Source organism: Cetorhinus maximus, chromosome 25 (assembly GCF_964194155.1).
Source record: "Cetorhinus maximus chromosome 25, sCetMax3.hap1.1, whole genome shotgun sequence".
Lineage (NCBI taxonomy): Eukaryota > Metazoa > Chordata > Chondrichthyes > Lamniformes > Cetorhinidae > Cetorhinus > Cetorhinus maximus.
The window spans coordinates 16,812,134-16,830,920 of record NC_135903.1 but is presented as its reverse complement, the minus strand read 5'-3'; the positions used below and the strand labels follow the sequence as shown (position 1 = coordinate 16,830,920).

Genomic DNA, 18,787 nt, shown 5'->3' with positions numbered 1-18,787 from the left:
GAACCCCACACCTAGTGATCAACAGGCAAATTCATCCTCAAAAGCCCCCTGAAAACGCAATAGCTGGTGACCAATGAGAGAAAAGTTGCCCCAGTATGGGAGAGACAGAATTTGTGAGGAGCTGTTATATGCTCTGCTCTAGCTCCTCCAATCAGAGGTTCCCTCTCCCCTGATCTTGCTCCTCCTCCAGAAACAGAACCTGTGATTGGAAGAGCAGCAAGGGCTGGAGACCCTGGGCGGACCAGATAGAAGCAGAGCGCAATTGAGACAGGTAAATGAGAACGCAAGTGAATGGATCAGAAACCTAGATTGGTGCACAGAACATGATTTCAAAATTTGTGGATGATACAAAACTTGGAAGCATTGTGACCTGTGAGGAGGATAGTGTGGAACTTCAAAAGGACATAGATAAGTTGGTGGAATGGGCAGACAGGTGGCAGATGAAGTTCATTGCAGAAAAGTGTGAAGTGATTCATTTTGGCAGGAAGAACATGGAGAGACAATACAAAATAAAGTTTACAACTCTAGAGGAGGTGCAGGAGCAGACTGATCTGCATATATGTGTGCATAAGTCATTGAAGGTGGTAGGACAGGTTGAGAGCACGGTCAATAAAGCATATAATTTCCTAGGCTTCGTTAATAGGGGCATAGAGTACAAGAGCAAGGAGGTTATGTTGAACTTGTTTAAGACACTAGTTTGGCCTCAGCTGGAGTATTATGCCCAGTTCTGGGAACCACACTTTAAGAAAGATATGAAGGCATTGGAGAGAGTGCAGAAAAGATTCATGAGAATGGTTCCAGGGATGAGGAACTTCAGTTTAGAGGAGGTGCAGGAGCAGACTGATCTGCATGTATGTGTGCATAAGTCATTGAAGGTGGTAGGACAGGTTGAGAGCGCAGTCAATAAAGCATATAGTTTCCTAGGCTTCGTTAATAGGGGCATAGAGTGCAAGAGCAAGGAGGTTATGTTGAACTTGTTTAAGACACTAGTTTGGCCTCAGCTGGAGTATTATGCCCAGTTCTGGGAGCCACACTTTAGGAAGGATATGAAGGCATTGGAGAGAGTGCAGAAAAGATTCACGAGAATGGTTCCAGGGATGAGGAACTTCAGTTATGAAGATGGATTAGATAAGTTGAATCTGTTTTCCTTGGAGAAACCTTTCCTTATGAGGAAAGGTTGGACAGACTGAACCTGTTTCCACTGGAGCTCAGAAGAGTGAGGAGTGATTTGATTGAAGAATACAAGATCCTGAACGGCCTTGACAAGGTGGACGTTGAAAGGATGTTTCCTCTTGCGGGTGAGTCTAGAACTATGGGGCACAGTTTTAAAATTAGAGATCGCCCTTTTAGGACAGAGATAAGGAGAATTTTTTTCTGAGGATTGTGTGACTTTAGAACTCTGCCTCAGAAGGTGGTGGAAGCAGGATCATTGAATATTTTTAAGACGGGTAGATAGACTAGGCACTTTACAGCCTTCCGGACTCAATATCGAGTTCAACAATTTTAGATCATGAACTCTCTCCTCCATCCCTGCCCCCTTTCCGATCCCCCTTTTTTCCAATAATTTATATAGATTTTTCTTTTCCCATCTATTTCCATTATTTTTAAATGTATTTCCATCCATTTTTTTTATCTCTACCTTTTGGCTTATCCCTTCCCCCTACCCCACCCCCACTAGGGCTATCTGTACCTTGCTTGTCCTGCTTTCTACCCTATTAGCACATTCCTTAGATAATATCACTACCTTCAAACCCTCTTTGTCCTTTTGTCTATGACATGTTTTGGCTATCTCCACCTATCACTGGCCCTCTATCCAGCTCTACCTGTCCCATCCCCCCCCTTAAACCAGCTTATATTTCACCTCTTTTCTATTTCTCCTTAGTTCTGTTGAAGAGTCACATGGACTCGAAATGTTAACTGTGTTCCTCTCCACAGATGCTGTCAGACCTGCTGAGTTTTTCCAGGTATTTTTATTTTTGTTTTGGATTTCCAGCATCCACAGTTTTTTGCTTTTATCGTAAATAGATTCTTGTTAGGCAAGGGAATCAAAGGTTAGCGGGGTTAGATGGCAATATGGAAATCGAAACACCAGATGATCAGCCATGATCTTATTGAATGGCGGAGCAGGCTCGAGGGGCCAAATGGTCGACTCCTGTCCCTATTTCTTAGGCTCTTATGTAAGGACAAAAGGGTGATTGTAAATTATGTCATGGAGAAATGGGTAGGGATCGGACTATTTCTGACAATGCTTGGGGCAGCGGAGTGTGGAATTTACTAATAATTAGTTTAGAAATGTATGAAAATGTGAATATTGGTGGTCTGAACACCATAGCAGAAAATCCTTTCTGTGGACTCTGAAAGAAATCAGGCAGTGCTCATAAAATCTTAACTTGCAGTTTGATTGATCAGCTAACAACTGTCCTGGCATAGGCAGTTCTTGCAAAGAATTTGCTTCAAATAGTTGGCTATAGTCTTTCTCAATTGTCTATGGGAGGAATCCCAAAATACGTTCTGTGCTGTGTGATAGCCCTCCCCGTCCTACAAGGTACTACAGTTAGTTCAATTTTTTTTGCAAACTTGAGTGTTTTACATGCAAGAAGAAGGGCATTCATCGAGGTGCAAGTCTCAGAGAAACTTCAGAGGGCTCTAAGGCATTGCATAAGACCATCCAAGATAAACTTTAATCCTGGAGATTGAGTACTATAAAAGAGAGGGTTAGGAAGAATGGTATAGTCCGAGTAAAGTGATAGGGTGTGATGGTAAGACAGTAGTTCTCCAGCACTGCAGTCAAACTGTAACAGTCCATTTATCTTGGTTAATTGGGATTGATTATAAACTTTCAGAATCCGAGCAATTAATACAAGGCGATGAGGCATCTTGAACTTCATAGTCATATGTTTGATAGTTGTGAAGAACCAAATATGGTGTATAAGGGGCTGGATAGTGATGGGTAGAATGATACTGATGCACAGAACAAGGCTATTGTATCCAAAGGACAACTGCTTAGAGTGGGTATTTGGTTGATGTACATACCAAAAGAGCCCAGTAAATGGAGGGATGCAACTACTGTAGGGAGAGCAGGAAAAAGCTACCAGAAAGGTCAAATATTGGCTGAATGTCCAAGATGGTACAAAAGGTAAGATCTATGGACTGGTAAAATGAGGTGAAAGAGTGGAAGGCAAGAAAAGGCAGTGCGAGTTCCCTAATGGATCTGGGAGTGATTCTTGCACTAGGAAACAATCACGTACCGATGATCGAACATCTGATCATAGGAGGGAGAGAACCTGTAGTAGTAGTTGAGAACGACAGAGAAGGGCAAGTAGAGGCTGTAGCAAGACTAATGGCTCAGGAGAGAGACTTGGAGATGAGGGTTTTAGAGTGGACTCTCCTGTGACAGGAAAAGTAATCCTGAATATTTTCTTAGTTCTGATGGCCATATCTGTGAGAATTTAAGTCCATCAATATAAAAACTGCATTTTTGCATGGAGAAAAGGTTCAGAGAGAATTGGTTTCTAAAAACGCCTAAAGAGGCAAACGATGTAGAAGGGAAGCTGTGTAAATTAAACAAATACGTTTATGGATTAAATGATACATTAGGGATATAGTATTTCTCGATTAGGTCTGGGTGTTGAAAGTAGGCTGTACTCAACTGCAAGCAGATCAAGAAATATTCTACTGGTGCCACAAAGGGAAACTCGTTGGCATCTTTATGATGCACATTGATGATTTTCTTTGGGGAGGGTATGTGGAATTTGAGCAATTTCTTACAAATAAGTTTAAAGGAGAATTTTGGAAGTTGGGCTTCAGGAACCCAAATATATAGGTTTAGACAGTAAGCAGAATAGGTCGGGAATAACCTTGAGCCAACGGCCTTATCTAGGAAGCGTTACTCATATCCCAGTAGATCATGCTAGGTTGTCACAAAGATGATCTTGTATCTAAAGAAGAAACAGCAGTTAAGGGTGTTTGGACAGTTGAATTGACTTCCAGATGCAAGACCAGATCTATTGGAACTAAGTACTAATAATGTAAAACTCTCCAATTGAGGATGTTTTAACGGAAAATAAAACATTAAAAGAATTAAATACAGATAAATGCGAGCTCAAGTTTCCAGCCTTGGGACACCCAAAGGACATGAAATTAATCCTTTGCAGTGACACTTCTCATGCCATTCTTCTGGATGGCTATTTGAGTGCAGCTGGATTTATAATATTTTTGGGGGGTAAAAATGGAAAATGGTGTTCCTTGGCCTGGAAAGCTAAGAAAATAAAAGGCTGGTTAAAAATACTTTAGCTGCAGAAACACTGGCTCTTGTAGGAGCACTAGATATGGGGTTTTACTTACCAAATATTATAGGGGAAATTCTACAGAAGGAGTATTCTGGGAATAGTTTGCCCATTGCATGTTATATGATCTTTCCCTGTGGCATATATAAGAGCACAAGCAATAGAAGCAAGAGTGGACCATATGGCCCATCAAAACTGCTCCAACATTCAGCACGATCATGGCTGTTCTTGCGTTTTAACTGCACTTTCCTGCCTGTGCCCCATATCCTTTAATTCCTTGAGAGACCAAAAGTCTTCCTTTGTTAGCCTCAGGATAACATGCATTCGACAATAAGTGTGACTGAAAAATGGTTAAGTACTGACCTTGCTAATGTAAAAAAGCATTCTAGAATGAAAAGAAATCTCCAAGATAAAATGAATTGATGACATGTGAGTAAAAGAAAGTCTAGCTTCCTATTTCACCACCTGGCTTCAGAATGAAGTAATAAATGAGAGTTATAAATAGTTTTCAGTGCTGTTTGACACAGGAAATCTGGAATTTATTACTGGCATTAATTAAAGGTGGCAGTAGCCCAGTTACTTAAAAATTGGTAGTAAGTAGTTTAACGTTAGTACAAATTGGAAAATTTAGGAATTAGCACTACAAATTGGGGCTAATAATCTTTAGCAGTATCTTGCCTAGTATTCAGGATAACTGTTCAGGGATTAAAATCTAGAGTGAGGTTGCACCTCTGGTAACAGGATTTCACCAGACCCCTATGGGTCTCTGCCTCTTGCCCAGTGGTGTGCCCTCTTGCAGAGAAAGCAGAAATGTGAGTGTTCATAATGTCTTTTGTGGAGAGAGGGGAAGGACACTATTTGTGGAGGGTCATTGTGAAGTATGGGTTCGAGAGGGCAGTAGGATGAAGGTGAGTTTGAGTGCTGGCTGCTCGGATGGAGATGTGAGGTGCCTGGAGAGAGAGGAATGAATGGAGCTGCAAGGCATGTTGTCCCAAGGAGTGCTTTGCAGAGAATGCTGGGAAATGTAGTTTGAGGCTAGGCACCTGAAATTGCTGTATCACTCACCTTCCCCATCCTCCTGAGGTCCTGGGTCCTCTTGGTGTACTCTCCAAGCTGACAGACCCAGGGGTTAATGTTTTTTCTCCAAGGGCTTTTTTTGAGATATTCTCAAGGACTACTTTTTGATTTTCTGGGACTACCTTTTGGTTTTCAGGGGCTCCTTGAAGGTAAATCACCTATTAAAAGATATTAAAGACACAGCAGACTTGGTGTTCGGCAGGCAGCCAAGATCCAACAGCAGTTAAACAGTTTTCTTTCTTTCACAGCCCCCCTGTCCGCCTCTTCCCACCTCCCTACACCTCATCATCCTCCTCTAGCATCTGATATTGAAGCAAACTCCAGGCCTGAGAGGTCAGGCTCTTCTGAATCAATCGTACTCCCAACTTTTTCTACAGATCAAGACTCCTTTTTCCAAAAAAACACATGTGAAACAACAACCAAGAAAAGTTTGTATTACAAACAGACAGTTCTGTAGCAGAAACCGTTAAAGAAAAAGCTTAGGGAAACATAAAACAAAACTGGATTGCCCCTTAATATTTTTATCTCTCTACCCCAGATCTCTCTACTTTAAATTTTACTCTCAAAATAATTTATTGAACAAATATAGAAGAGGAAGAATGGAGGGTTTTAAAAGTTGCTCGCTCTCGCTCGTTCTCTCTCTCGTTCATGTTCCCCTCTCTCTCAAATGTAACCAAGAGCCACTTTACCTGCACTGGATCCTCTGTCATCTTGGCCTTCCTCTAACCTCTGGATCTGCTGATGATGGTGCTGAGATCCCAGTTCTCTTTTTTTATATTGATGCAGGACAGACTGGGAGAGGGTTTGGGGGTTGGTGATGGGGAGGGGATTGTCTATTTATAAATAATTTATTTAAAAAAAAAATACTCGCCTCAGTCCATCCTCCCCGGTGGTTGCTAGAGACAGCCCCTTTCCTCCCTTCTCCCGTCAGTGATAAACACACAGCTGTAAAAGGAATGTAAAAAAATAAATTATTCCAAACAAAGGATAAAAAGTGTCAACTATCCATTGACCACCCCCCCCCAAGTTATGAGGTTCAAGTCTGAAGAGAATTGTTTCCATCTCTTTTTTCTTGCTTTTACTCAGAGAAATGTTTATTTTTCCTTTTAGTTCTCCTGTCTTTCCCATGATGCTGCTCCAGCTCCTCCAACCACAGGTTCCCCCTTTCTGCCCTTGCTGCTCCTCCAGTCATAGATTCTGTGTCTGGAGCAGCAGCAAGAGTGGGTCGGAGGGAACCTACGATTAGAGGACTGGAGCAGTAGCACGGAAGAGGCAGAATCTGTATTTGGAGGAGCAGCTCCTCACAGATTTTTTCTATCTCACTCTTTATGCTTCTCCAATCAAACTACTTGTTGTCCCCCTCTCAACCAGGCGCCTGCAATTGTCAATTGTTCAGCCCTGGACCATGGGAGGAGCCATAATGTAAAATGATATTATACAGGAGCGACCTTTCTTGAATTTTTCACCCCGCCTCTGCTTTTTCATGACTGCTTGTGATGTTTTGGTTATCAGCTTGACAGCACTGTTATCATTGAGTCAAAGGTCATGGGTTCAAGTCTCAATACTGTACTCCTAGATTGATTCTTGGATAGTGCTGTATTGTTGTAAGCTACCAACCTTTGGGTGAGATATTATATCAAGGCTTTGTCCACCTAATCAGGTGGATGCATAAGAGCCCAGGCACTTCTCAGAGGAGCAGGAAGTTCTCTTCGTGTTCTGGTCAACATTACTCTCTTGATAAGCATCACCAGAAATAAATACTTGAACTTTCATATGCCATCTTGCTTGTGTAAAAATTGCCTATGTAACAGCAGGGATGGAAATCCATAAGTCACCATTTGGTTATAAACTGTTTTAGGATAGCCAAATAATGTGAATGGTATTAAATAAATACACTACTTTTTCTCTTCGTGTTGTTTTAAGAATGTCTTTGTTCATTAATATGTATTGGACATAAGTACAGTAAGTGTAATTGGGTTTTGGAGGTTGACAGCAATTCTTCATTGCTGTTGTTTGAAGCATAACCTGCTCAAACAAGTGGCTTCCTCTTCATCTGGCCTTGTGAGTAAAGAGCAGAGACACTTAATACTGGATTGGAATTTTTGCACCAGCAACCATAGCAATTCAGTGCTTCAAAACCACATCACCATCCCAGCTTGATACTCGTTCTCTCCTTGGTGCCGAAAGATGTGGTGAGTGAGTGCGGCATGGGAGTGAGGCACATGAAGTTACCTGTTTCAGCATCTGGCAATTTTCTTTACTGGCAGCTTTCGGGTACATAAATGTACTGATTTAAAAAAAAAATTAATATCAACAAAGCACTTAGTATTCACTAAACATATTGCATCAAGTAAACCATCTGCACTGCCATCATTGAGATACCAGTACCAGATGTCACTATGTCAAGAAGATGTAATAATTCTCATAATGTTATGGGAATTTATTTAAAATAGAGTAATAGTTGTGTGTGTGTGTCTTAATAGAATTAGTTTGGGTGCTTTGATCTAAGAGAGGTTAGGTTTGAAATGTTAATTAGGTAAACATGGGTAAGTTTAGAAAGATATGTGTCAAGGGAAAATTTGCATTTTGAAATGAACCAGACTCGATTGTTTTCTAAGGAGGGGTGAAATGTGTCACCTAGCCAGGTGATGTTTAGAAAAAGTGTGTTTATATTTTCCAAAGATTACTGGTAAAACTTAGTGATACGAGAGGATTTTGTTACCAGGGAACTAAAGTCCAAAGACATAGTGAAACAATCAGTATTTGCATTCAAAGGGGAAAATATGTATAAAGGAGCAACGGCTGTGTAAAAGGGTAGGCATTTTTAAGATCCTACAAGCGTGAAAACACCTTCAGCACCTGTGCCTCAAGCTGCTGTCTCCAGGGACTGAAGTGAAGAGAATTCACTTTGAATTCGACTTGTTCAGGGTATCATGTTTCTTGCCTGGGTGTTTTAAAGTATGTGTGCCTTACTGTTGCCTTAATGAAAGTATAACTGGGAGTTAGATTGATTAGGGGAGTTAGAAGTTATCATAGTAGTAATTTGTAGATCTATGTATGTATTTAAATTCATTTCTCTTATTAATAAATGTTTAATCTAGTTTTGTAGAAACCTAGGAGACTTGGTGGTCTTATTACTACTAAATTCAAGGTATGCATCTCGAAATTTATACAAATTGAAAATTAATTGTGACAGTCCAATCAAGTTTCCCTCTGGGATTTAAACAACTCAGCATTTACCATCTGCTGTGTCATAACAACTAAGTTGTTTAATGCAGGACCTGGAAATTTCTAGCTCCCAACTTCAAACAAGTGTTTGGGTGCACCTATGATACTGACTGCTGGAGACAACCACACAACCGCAGGTGTCTGAGGATAACTTGGCCTGCACTTGGGTTGCTACAATGATGCCCTTAATTATGTATTAATTGCTCAGCCTTTTGCCAGATGCTGAATCCTAAAACCAACAACTCATTATACAGATTCTGAAGAAGAGTGATATTTGACTTGAAACGTTAACTATTTCCCTCTCCACAGATGCTGCCAGATCTGAGAATATCCAGCACTTTCTGTTTTTAATTCATCATGCAAGTTTGTGTTACAGATGTAACCTATACTAATGTGACTACTTAAGCACAAGATCATAATGAATATGGACACTGTAGTTTCCATTTTCCTAGCATATTCTAGATCATGACTGATCTTTATGGAAAGCGAGTGAATGACCTGGTTCAGTAATTGGCCCTACTATTCTGAGGCTTAGTACCCCATGAACCAAACAATCCATAGTCTTTTCTGTAGAGATTTATTTATAAAACCCAAATCTATATCTTTTCATAGCTTCATTGTGTCCTCTTCACAACTTACTTTCCTACCTATCTTTGTGTCATCAGCAAATTTAGCAACCACACCATTGGTCCCTTCATCAAAATCATTTATATAAATTGTAAAGAGTTGTGACCCCAGCACTGATCCCTGTGGCACACCACTTGCCACATCCTGCCAACCAGAAAAGACCCATTTATGCCTACTGTTTCCTGTTAGCTAGCCAAATGTGGCATCTTATCAAATGCCTTCTGAAAATCTAAGTACGGTGCATCCACTGGTTCTCCATATCCACGGCACTTGTTACTTCTTCAAAGAACTCGAGTAAATTGGTTAAACATGATTCTCCTTTCACAAAACCAAGTTGACTCTGCCTGATCACCTTGAATTTAGCTAAATGCCCAGCTATAACATCTTTAACAGCTTCTAACGTTTTCCCTATGACAAATGTTAAGCTAACTGGCCTATAGTTTCCTCCTTTCTATCTGTCTCCCTTTTTGAATAAAGGAGTTACATGTGCTATTTTGCAATCTAATGATACCTTCCCTGAATCTAGGGAAATTTGGAAAATTGAAACCAATGCCTCAGCTATCTCACTAGCCACTTCTTTTAAGACCCTAGGATGAAATCCATCAGGACCTGGGGACTTGGCAATTTTTGGACCTGCAGGTTGACAAGTACCACCTCCCTGGTGATTGTACTTTTCTTGAGTTCCTCCCTCCCTTCCAATTCTTGACTTACAGCTATTTCTGGGATGTTATTTGTATCCTCTATAGTGAAGACCAATACAAAATACCTGTTTTGAGTATTTGTCATGTTTCCTCTGAGTAGATTGTCACAAGGAGAGGTACAAGCTAAATATCTCTTGTAGTAATAGCAAGTCATAGACTCCTCAGTCCTGTTTTGAGTGCAAAAGAATCATGATGTATCATTTCTGAGGACCCCCTAAAGAGAATCCAAATATCTGGATTGGTGGACAGAGCTTAAATTGTAAGCTTTCAATTAACTTTATACTGTAGGTTATAAAAGAATGCAACTGGGGAAAATATCATAGAAGTCCAAACACATTCAACCTAGGGCTGTCAAATAATTTTTAAAAGCTAAACACAATTAAACTTTTAATGAACATTTCTTCTTAATCTTGGTTTTAATCATACACTTAATTGATACAATTACTACCAGTATCTTATTCAAGTTTACTTTAATACCAGTATTGTTACTTGAAATTATATGGAAAAATGTGGATGAAGTACAAGCAGCTATGGGGGTGTGGTGGGGGGGGAAACAAAAGTGTGTAATATTTCTCTGGAACTTTTGAAAATATATATTGGTTTTATTTTACCCAGGAGTCTTAGAATTTTACAGTCACAAGCAGCAGAAAATTTTATTTAACTATTTTTAGACATCAGTTGGAACAGAAGAAAACAAATGGAGAAAATTGGAATTTTAGTAATGCATCTTTAGAAACAAAGACTATTTTCAGTTAATGCAGAAATTAATTTTTTTTGTTTTGTTTTCACAGCTTGGCATGGAGGATGAAGATGTGGTTGAAGTTTATCAGGAACAGACAGGAGGATGGTTGAGAGCCTAACCGCTGATCCCTGCATCAGGATCCCGATCATCTGTATAATTTCTTTATTGTTTCTTGTTGGCTGTAATCACTGATTTTATATATAAAAAAAAGAAAAAAAATGAAACAACTTTCTTTCATATGGTTTGTACGACAGGTTGATGCCCAGCTGGAAGTTCTTATTTTCAGTATGTACTATAATACAACCAATTCAGTATATTTAGCATAAATGGCAACAAAATGCCCACTGAGATTTGTTTTTAAATAGAAGCTTGTGACTTAAGTACCTTGGCTTTATAAATTCATATTTTTCATTACATAAGACCATTTGGAAGTTCTTTTTTTCAAATTCTAGGAAAAATGGATTTAAGAAAGTTTTATATGAAAGAAGCCTTCACAAAACAATGTTCTAAAACATACATTCCCAAATATCGTACTGAAATTGCAAGTTGAAAGTAGCAAGTTACCTTGTAATAATTTGACTCCTTTATTATTTGGCCAGACAGAATGTTAATGTTTCCCGTTCAGAAACTTTTGGGGATTTTTTTTAGAAAAGTACAGACATTGCATCATGCATAAGGTGGTTGTGAACTTGCAGGCCGTTTTTAAAATTGTAATACAGCAGCAGTTACCATGCCACAATATTCCCTTTGTATTACAAGAAAACACCCTTATGAGAAACAAAGTGACTGACTGACTGTGCAGTGATCATTATTCATCCTGCTGTCCCTGATTTAACCCTTTCAACCACTTAAACCTATTTGTGTTTTGGAGTAAAATGCTTCCGGGACATTGAAAACTTTGCACGGGTATCTCCTTTTGTGAAAGTAACACGGTTAGTTTGTGTAATAGATACAAAAAAAATTGTGCAGTTCAACAAATATTTCAAGATAAACTCTATTGCAGACAGATGGCATTGCCACACTAAGCATTTCAGTGAAATCAGCCAGTGAAGGGGTTACGTAGAGATTACTCATAGAAGACACTGGCAGGAAACAATTCAGATTTGTTTGGTCTTGTTCATTGTAGATATCTAGTTTAATTTCAGGAGAGGGTTTCTTTTAAGTGAATACCTCATAATTTACTCACAATCATTCACTGCTTTTTCATTTGCCATAGTATAACTGTCATAGCAGTTGCAACTTTATTCAATTTTTGTTTTCATTTTTTTTTGTATTTCTATGTACTTCATATGCATTAGGAGTTTAAGGCCACAAATTCCACACTGTTCATCTGTTGGAAAGAACCAGTGTTGAGAATTTTTGAGAGAACAGATATAAATAGCTGTAAATGGATTTTAGAAATCTGCGCTTGATTAAAATATGGGAAACATTTTTGACTACTCCTTCATGGGTGTGATTCAATCAGGCTGAATTTATTGGATGTGGTGCAGAAAGGTGGAAGAAGCTGTTTTGTGATTATCAGTATGCAGACTATGCCAATGCAGTTCTTTGCCATTACACCATGCCACCACAAGAATTGTAACTATTTGCTTAAACAAGCAAAGTGTCTTGTTTACCCCAAGTATCAACAGATAAAATGTTGTAGGAGCAATTTTAATTAAAAATAATTGTTGAAAAATCCTTTGTGATTTGGTCTAAAGCGCTAAGCCATCCAGTTTTGAATTTGTTTCCTTTTGCCCATGGATTCCCCGAAATTTCTTAATTTGTTCTTAAGAAGATATGAATGAGGGTTGTTCAACTTTGTACATAATCTTATGTTAAGATGCTGAATAAAAACATGTTGAGAAAATAGTGACCAGAACACTTATTCAGAACAAGGTAGTTTTGTTTCTGTTTAATAACACCTTCACAATGAAACTGTCAAGTTGTTATCAGTAATAACTAGTAGTGAGTTCAAGCACTTTCCTTTCAGACTTAGGGCCCAAGTTCAAATTCAGCCCAAACAGATATGATCAAAACCTTTGTCTATTAGCTGACGCAGTTCTAACTGAAATGAGTTTAGCATAGTCTCAACTTAGTTTGCTAATAAATATTGCATCCACAGCACACTACTACTTATAATATAGAAATGTACTGATCAAAATCATAAAAGTAACTGATATTCATCCCCATTTCTTCATACAAATCCCTATCTCTGTAACTACGTATAACCATACAACCCTCCAAGATCTTTGCATCCCTGATTTTAATTGTTCCATCATTGGCAGCTGCCTAGGCTCTAAGCTTTTGAATTCCTTACATAAACCTCTCTGCCTCACTACCTCTTTCTCTTCTTTTAAGACACCTTTTCAAACCTACCTCTTTGACCCAACTTTTGGTCACTTGACCTAATAAATTTTTGTGTGGCTCGATGTCAAATTTTTTTTCTTTGGCAATGTTCCTGTCAAGCGCCTTGGGATGTTTTACCACGTTAAAGGCACTATATAAATGCAGCTTGTATGGGAAATGGAAGATTCGCACTAATTTTATAGGAACTGGTCTTCTGAATTGGCAGGACATAGCACATTACTGGTCAAAGTTGCAAGGAAGTGAAGCCTGCACCTACCCAATGTTGTAACTGATCCAGGAATGCTTAAAACTAAGACTTGGTGCTAAAAATGTAAAAACATTATATTCTTTTGGAAAATCTTCCCACTCTCCAAAAATTGACATGTTTGAAGTATGTAAAGATTAATTGTACAATAAATGCTATGGATGGTCCATTGCTTGCTTATTTCACAATTTTTTTTTGCTGCTGCAAATAGTATATGGATTCAATTTCAGAACTAAACTTCATTTTCCACATCTGTATGAAATACATGGGAAAGGCAAAGCCTCGGTTTTCAGTGGATGTGTCAAATAAGCATTTTAAAAAGGTGGTCTCACTTATTACGATCTCTACGGCTAATAATGATCATCTGAGGCAGAGATTTTCATGGAGTTCTAATCTAATTTAGCACAGTAATGTGGCATTGCACCATTTCTGGAATTTGAATTCCCATAACCAGAGGCTATTTTAACTCTTTCGAGTTATTAACAGTCACAGATTGTAACTCTTTCGAGTACATTCACAGTTCTTGGTTTCCAGGAGTGGGACATGAACCCACAACCTTCTGATTCAAAGGCGAGGGTGCTATGAACTGAGCCACAGCTGACACCTCCAGAGGCTATTTTAAAAGGTCGCTGGTGTTGATTGAATTAAATTGCAATAGACAATTACAATAAGACACTAACCTGAAATTTCTAACCCAAGAGGTATTCTGTTCTAAAGTACAGCTAACTTAAAATGGTCCTGCATTATTTTCACCACAGTCATTTTCTATCAAAATATATTTCAGCTCTTAAGAAAACTAATAAAAAAAGCATCGCTGTAGTGTCACCAATATTTGAGTACATGCTGCGGAATGGAAGAAAGAGAAAAAAAATCCAGTCAACAGTTTCTTTTGTTGGTTATAGCCTGAACACATGTATTCAGTTACACTTTGTGTAGTATTTAATCTATTTTAGAGGTGGTTTTATCAAGACTTAGGAAGTAGTGTACCCAATGGTTGTTCATTCAGTAAGTAGTTGAACCAAAAAGACCAGGAAGGTCAACTTCTGCGTCTGCTAAGCTGATATCCACCAATACAAAGGCACAATTGACTTGAGTGCCCCTGCATTAGAGAATGGGAAGCCAGGCAGATTGTATGGTTAAAGACTAATCAGTGACTCTGCTGGGATCATGTGTCTGTGAGGTTAGCATAGGGCTCAGTTGTGTTTTTCCCCATATAGTCAGGTAGTATGTTGAAAGTCTGTCAAAGGACTGCATCCTTTGTAGAGGGTACTGGAGCTGATGTTGGCGGTAAAACAAAAGACAGTTGCCATCTTTGGGTTCAAGAGCACTCTCTTCGGAAATCTGACCTTGGTGGCAGACTGGAGGTGACCAAACGGGTGAATGTGATTTCAAATAACGAGGAAAAAAGTTTAACCCGTGTTGAATTTGGGATAATGGGATATTATGACGTGGCAGCAGCGGACTTTGGACTCTCATAATTTGGGAGGCCTTTAGCCTTTTCCAGAATTTTAAGGCTGCCCATATTTGAAGATGGCACATCCAGTTTTCAAGGTAAATCTTCAAATTATCAGAAAACATAGAGCAGAATATTGCCGTCAGCGTGCTGGGGCGGCCCCGACATGCCGACGATTAAAATGACATGAGATGACTTCGGTCGCGCGTCATTTTGATATTACGTTCAGCCGCCTCTGGCCCGTGCCTGCCGAACTGTCAGCGGCCTATTAAGGCCATTTAAAAAGCAATTAACCTTGTTAAGAACGCTGCCCGTCCAACCTTAAGGTTGGGAGGCTAAGAGCCCAAGCGGCCTTCATGTTTTTCAGGAAACCTCATCCACGGGCGGGATGAGGTTTCCTGAAGGTTTTATAAAATAAATAAATTTTGCAAACTTCACAAACATGTTCCAGCTCATGTGACACTGTCATATTTCTTGATCTCTGCTCGCTAAGTGCCAGAATGCACCCCACTTCTTGAATGTTCTATTCAAAAAAATGCAAATGCACTCTCTCTCTTACATGTCAAAACTAGTACACATCAAAGCACCCAGACTTGCTGACTTAATCCAATTAAGACACACCCACTAAAGCTCTATTTTAAAAGAAAAATATTTTCCAATAATATAGATTAACTGCTTCATGACAGGGTGGATGACCAATTCACTCCAAGGAGGTGGGGTAGAACCAAAAATATGATAAGGCTGTGAGCCATGTTGTCATGCCATTTTTAAACTGAACGCTGGTTGGCCAGATTTGCTGGATGTCGGGAAACCTAGCAACTTCATTGTGGTGAGGACTTAGCTGATTCAGGAGGTGAGTGCTTTTACACCGACCTTCTAGATCCAGGAGCCTACCTGAGGAATGTCAGCGATCAGGCACCCTCTCACTATCCTTGCTCCCAAATCTCCAATCCCAGCATGAGGTCCCAACACCATCTCCCAACACCAGGCCCCTTATTTCCACACTCCCTCTCCACCCCACCAAATTCAAAAATCTCTACGGTGTGCAAAGGGAATCCTGACTTCCAGATTTCCTGCACCTTTTGGATCACAAGCACAACTAACAGGCCAGGTAAGTAAAAATTATCAACCCATGTTTTAACTAACATGCTGTATTATCAGTGTCATATTGTCTGGGAGGTACAGTGACAAATTGCATTGTAATGTATAGCCCATTCAAAGTTGCAGTACTTGGCAAATGTGTTTATGCTTCCAGCAAGAAGAAACCCATAACAGAAAGCAGAGGCAGCGACCAATGAGCATACCCCAGTATGAAGCCCTTAACCCACTTTGACAAAATGACCCTGAATATTATTGGCCCAGAATCCATGATGGCCATGGATTGTGCATGCAATAAGGTATTTTGTATCTCCAAACTAACATCCATCATCATGACTTTTTAAACCTTCAATCTTTCACACATGCAAAGCCCCCTGCACATAACATAGTTGAATCGCATATCCTGGTAAATCATATTTGTTAGCTAGAAATATGTTGCTGGTATTGCAAGGTTTCCTATTGTTTCCTTGGGTGACACCAAGGAACTTAAAGCTGCATGCCTAAAGTATGCTGAGCCTACAACCACACGGCAATATTCTGTCCTCCTTGAAGCAGTAGCACAGGAATATTTACTTATGGGGATTGACAGAATGGTTACAGCAGAGAAGTAGGCCATTCAGCCTGCCGTGTCCTTGCTGGCTCTACACAAGAGCAACTCAGCTAGTTCCACTCCCCTGCCTTTTCCCTGTACCCCAGCAATTTTTTTCTATTCAGGTAATTATCCGATTCCTTTTTGGAAGCCACAATTGAATCTGCCTTTACTACACTCAGGCTATTCATTCTAGATCCTAACTACTCACTGTGTAAAAATGTTTTTCCACATGATGCCTCTGGTTCTTTTAACACTCACTTTAAATCAGTATCCTCTGGTCCTTGACCCTTCCACCAATGGAAACCATTTCTCCCTATCTACTCTACCCAAATCCATCATGATTTTGAACACCTTATCAAATCTTTCAAGCTTCTCTTCTCTAAGGAGAACTGCCCCAGCTTCTCCGATCTATCCATGTAGCTGAAGTCCCTCATCACTGGAACCATTCTTATAAATTTTCTCTGCACCCTCTCTAATGCCTTCACATGCTTCCTAAAGTGTGATGCCAAGAATTGAACACAATACTCCAGGTGATGTTGAACCAGTGTTTCACAGAAGTTCATAATTTCATGGCTTTTGACTCTACACCTCTATTTGTAAAGCCCAAGATCCCATTTCGTCTTATCAGCCGCTTTCTCAACCTGTCCCACCACCTTCAATGACTTGCGCACACACACAGATCTAAGATAACAACAGGAAGCAGCAGATAAATGCATGGTACAGAAGGGAAGAACAATATTTGCAGGTGGCAGAAATTGAGATGGTCAGGATGCCAGCTCAAGGCTACCTTTGGCTGCAGAGTTCCAGGATTGATATCTCCAGAACCTGCATACATTGTGAAGATGGAAGTTATCATTTTAATATTTTGGAAATGTGATGGTATTCTGTAAAGAAGGCTGTGTATTTGTGTGTCCATGATTAATTAAACTGGGGAAGGTTAGCAAAGACAGATTGGCTGGTAAGTCAGAGATGAAAGGTAAAGAGGCTAGATACATGCATTTGTAATGAGAGGCTATGGTGAAGTTGAATGTAGAAGTAAATAGGTTGGGTTTTAAAATTTGCATTATGAGATTAGTAGGGACTTGACTTTTAAGCTGTTAAATTTAAAAGGGGAGTTTAGAAGTGACAAGGAAGTTTTACAATTTACAAAGGTTTCATTAGTAAACAAGGAAAGGTTATTAAATTTTATTTGACCTGAAAGTGGACATAATAGGAAAACATGAAAGATTTTTATATTTTGGAAAAGTTGAGTTCAAAGAAGTGCTTAGGACAATGGAATCTAGGATGAAAGGAGAAAAGGATATTTAAGGAAAGATGTTGAGCTGAGTTGAGTGGTTGTGTAGGGGAGATGTCTTGAGACCTGATCTGTGCTGGGAGAAGCTGAGTAAATTGGCCTATACTCTCTGGAGTTTAGAAGAATAAGAGTGTCGTGAAAATATAATAATTTTCATAATATTATTGTGATTTATTGTAAAGGTAGGTTAATAGTGGGGTTTGGATTAGTTTCTCTTTGTGGATATGTGTGTGTGAGAATGTAACTAAATTAGAGGCAGCTGGTCTGAAGCTTTTGAGTTATCAAAATGGAAGCTAGGTTTGAAATGCTAAATATGTAAACACGGCTGAAGTTTTAAAATGTGAGGTGTGAGGAACATTTGCATTTTTAGATAAATTCGGTTAGTTTGAATTTCAAAGAAATGGTAAGATGTTACACCTAGCCATAAGAAGCTAAGCCAAACAGTGTGTTTATTTTTCCCAAAGGTTACTGATAATATGAGTACCATGAAAAATTTATATTATGGGAAAAGTAAAGTTGCAAAGGCATATTGGAACAATGGAATTTACATTAAAAAGGGAGAAACATATATAAAGGAGATGAGGTTATGTGTAAGGGGCAAGGCTTTCTAAGATCTAACGCAAGTGTGAAAAGCCCCAAGACTCCATGCATCAAGCTGCTGTCCACAGGAACCGAAGCTAAGAAAACTCACTGTGAATATCACTGTCCAGGGTATTGTGTGCTTTGCCTGAGTCTGTTGAAATTTATTTGTTTTTCCTCAAGCCTTAACAGAGGTGTAACTTGGAGTCAGATTAATTAGGGGATTTAGGAGTTATTTTAATGGTAATTTGTAGATCTCTGTATGTGCTTAAAATATTTTCTTCTATTAATAAATGTTTAATTTAGTTTAATAAAAAACCTGTAAGACTGGATGGACTTATTACTACCGAATTCAAGGCACGCATCTCAAAATAAAATACAGATTGCAAAACAGTTGTGGCAGCTGTTTCAAGTTTCCCCTGGGATTTGAGCAGCTTGGCATTTACCATGTGCTGTGCCATAACAAAATTGGGGCTCATTGTGGGATATATTTGAAATTCTGTGATTGGTTTGGGAT

General features: G+C 39.3%; 1 protein-coding gene across 1 annotated transcript in view; it reads left to right on the top strand.

Moving 5' to 3' along the window:
* The window catches only part of sumo1 (small ubiquitin like modifier 1), a 39,864-nt gene extending 26,443 nt beyond the window's left edge, over positions 1-13,421 (top strand). The window contains exon 5 of the mRNA XM_078529558.1: positions 10,711-13,421. Within this exon, the coding sequence (XP_078385684.1) occupies positions 10,711-10,779 (69 nt within the window). The 3' untranslated portion in view covers positions 10,780-13,421. The remainder of the gene's footprint in view (positions 1-10,710) is intronic.
* The last annotated feature ends 5,366 nt before the right edge of the window (positions 13,422-18,787 follow it).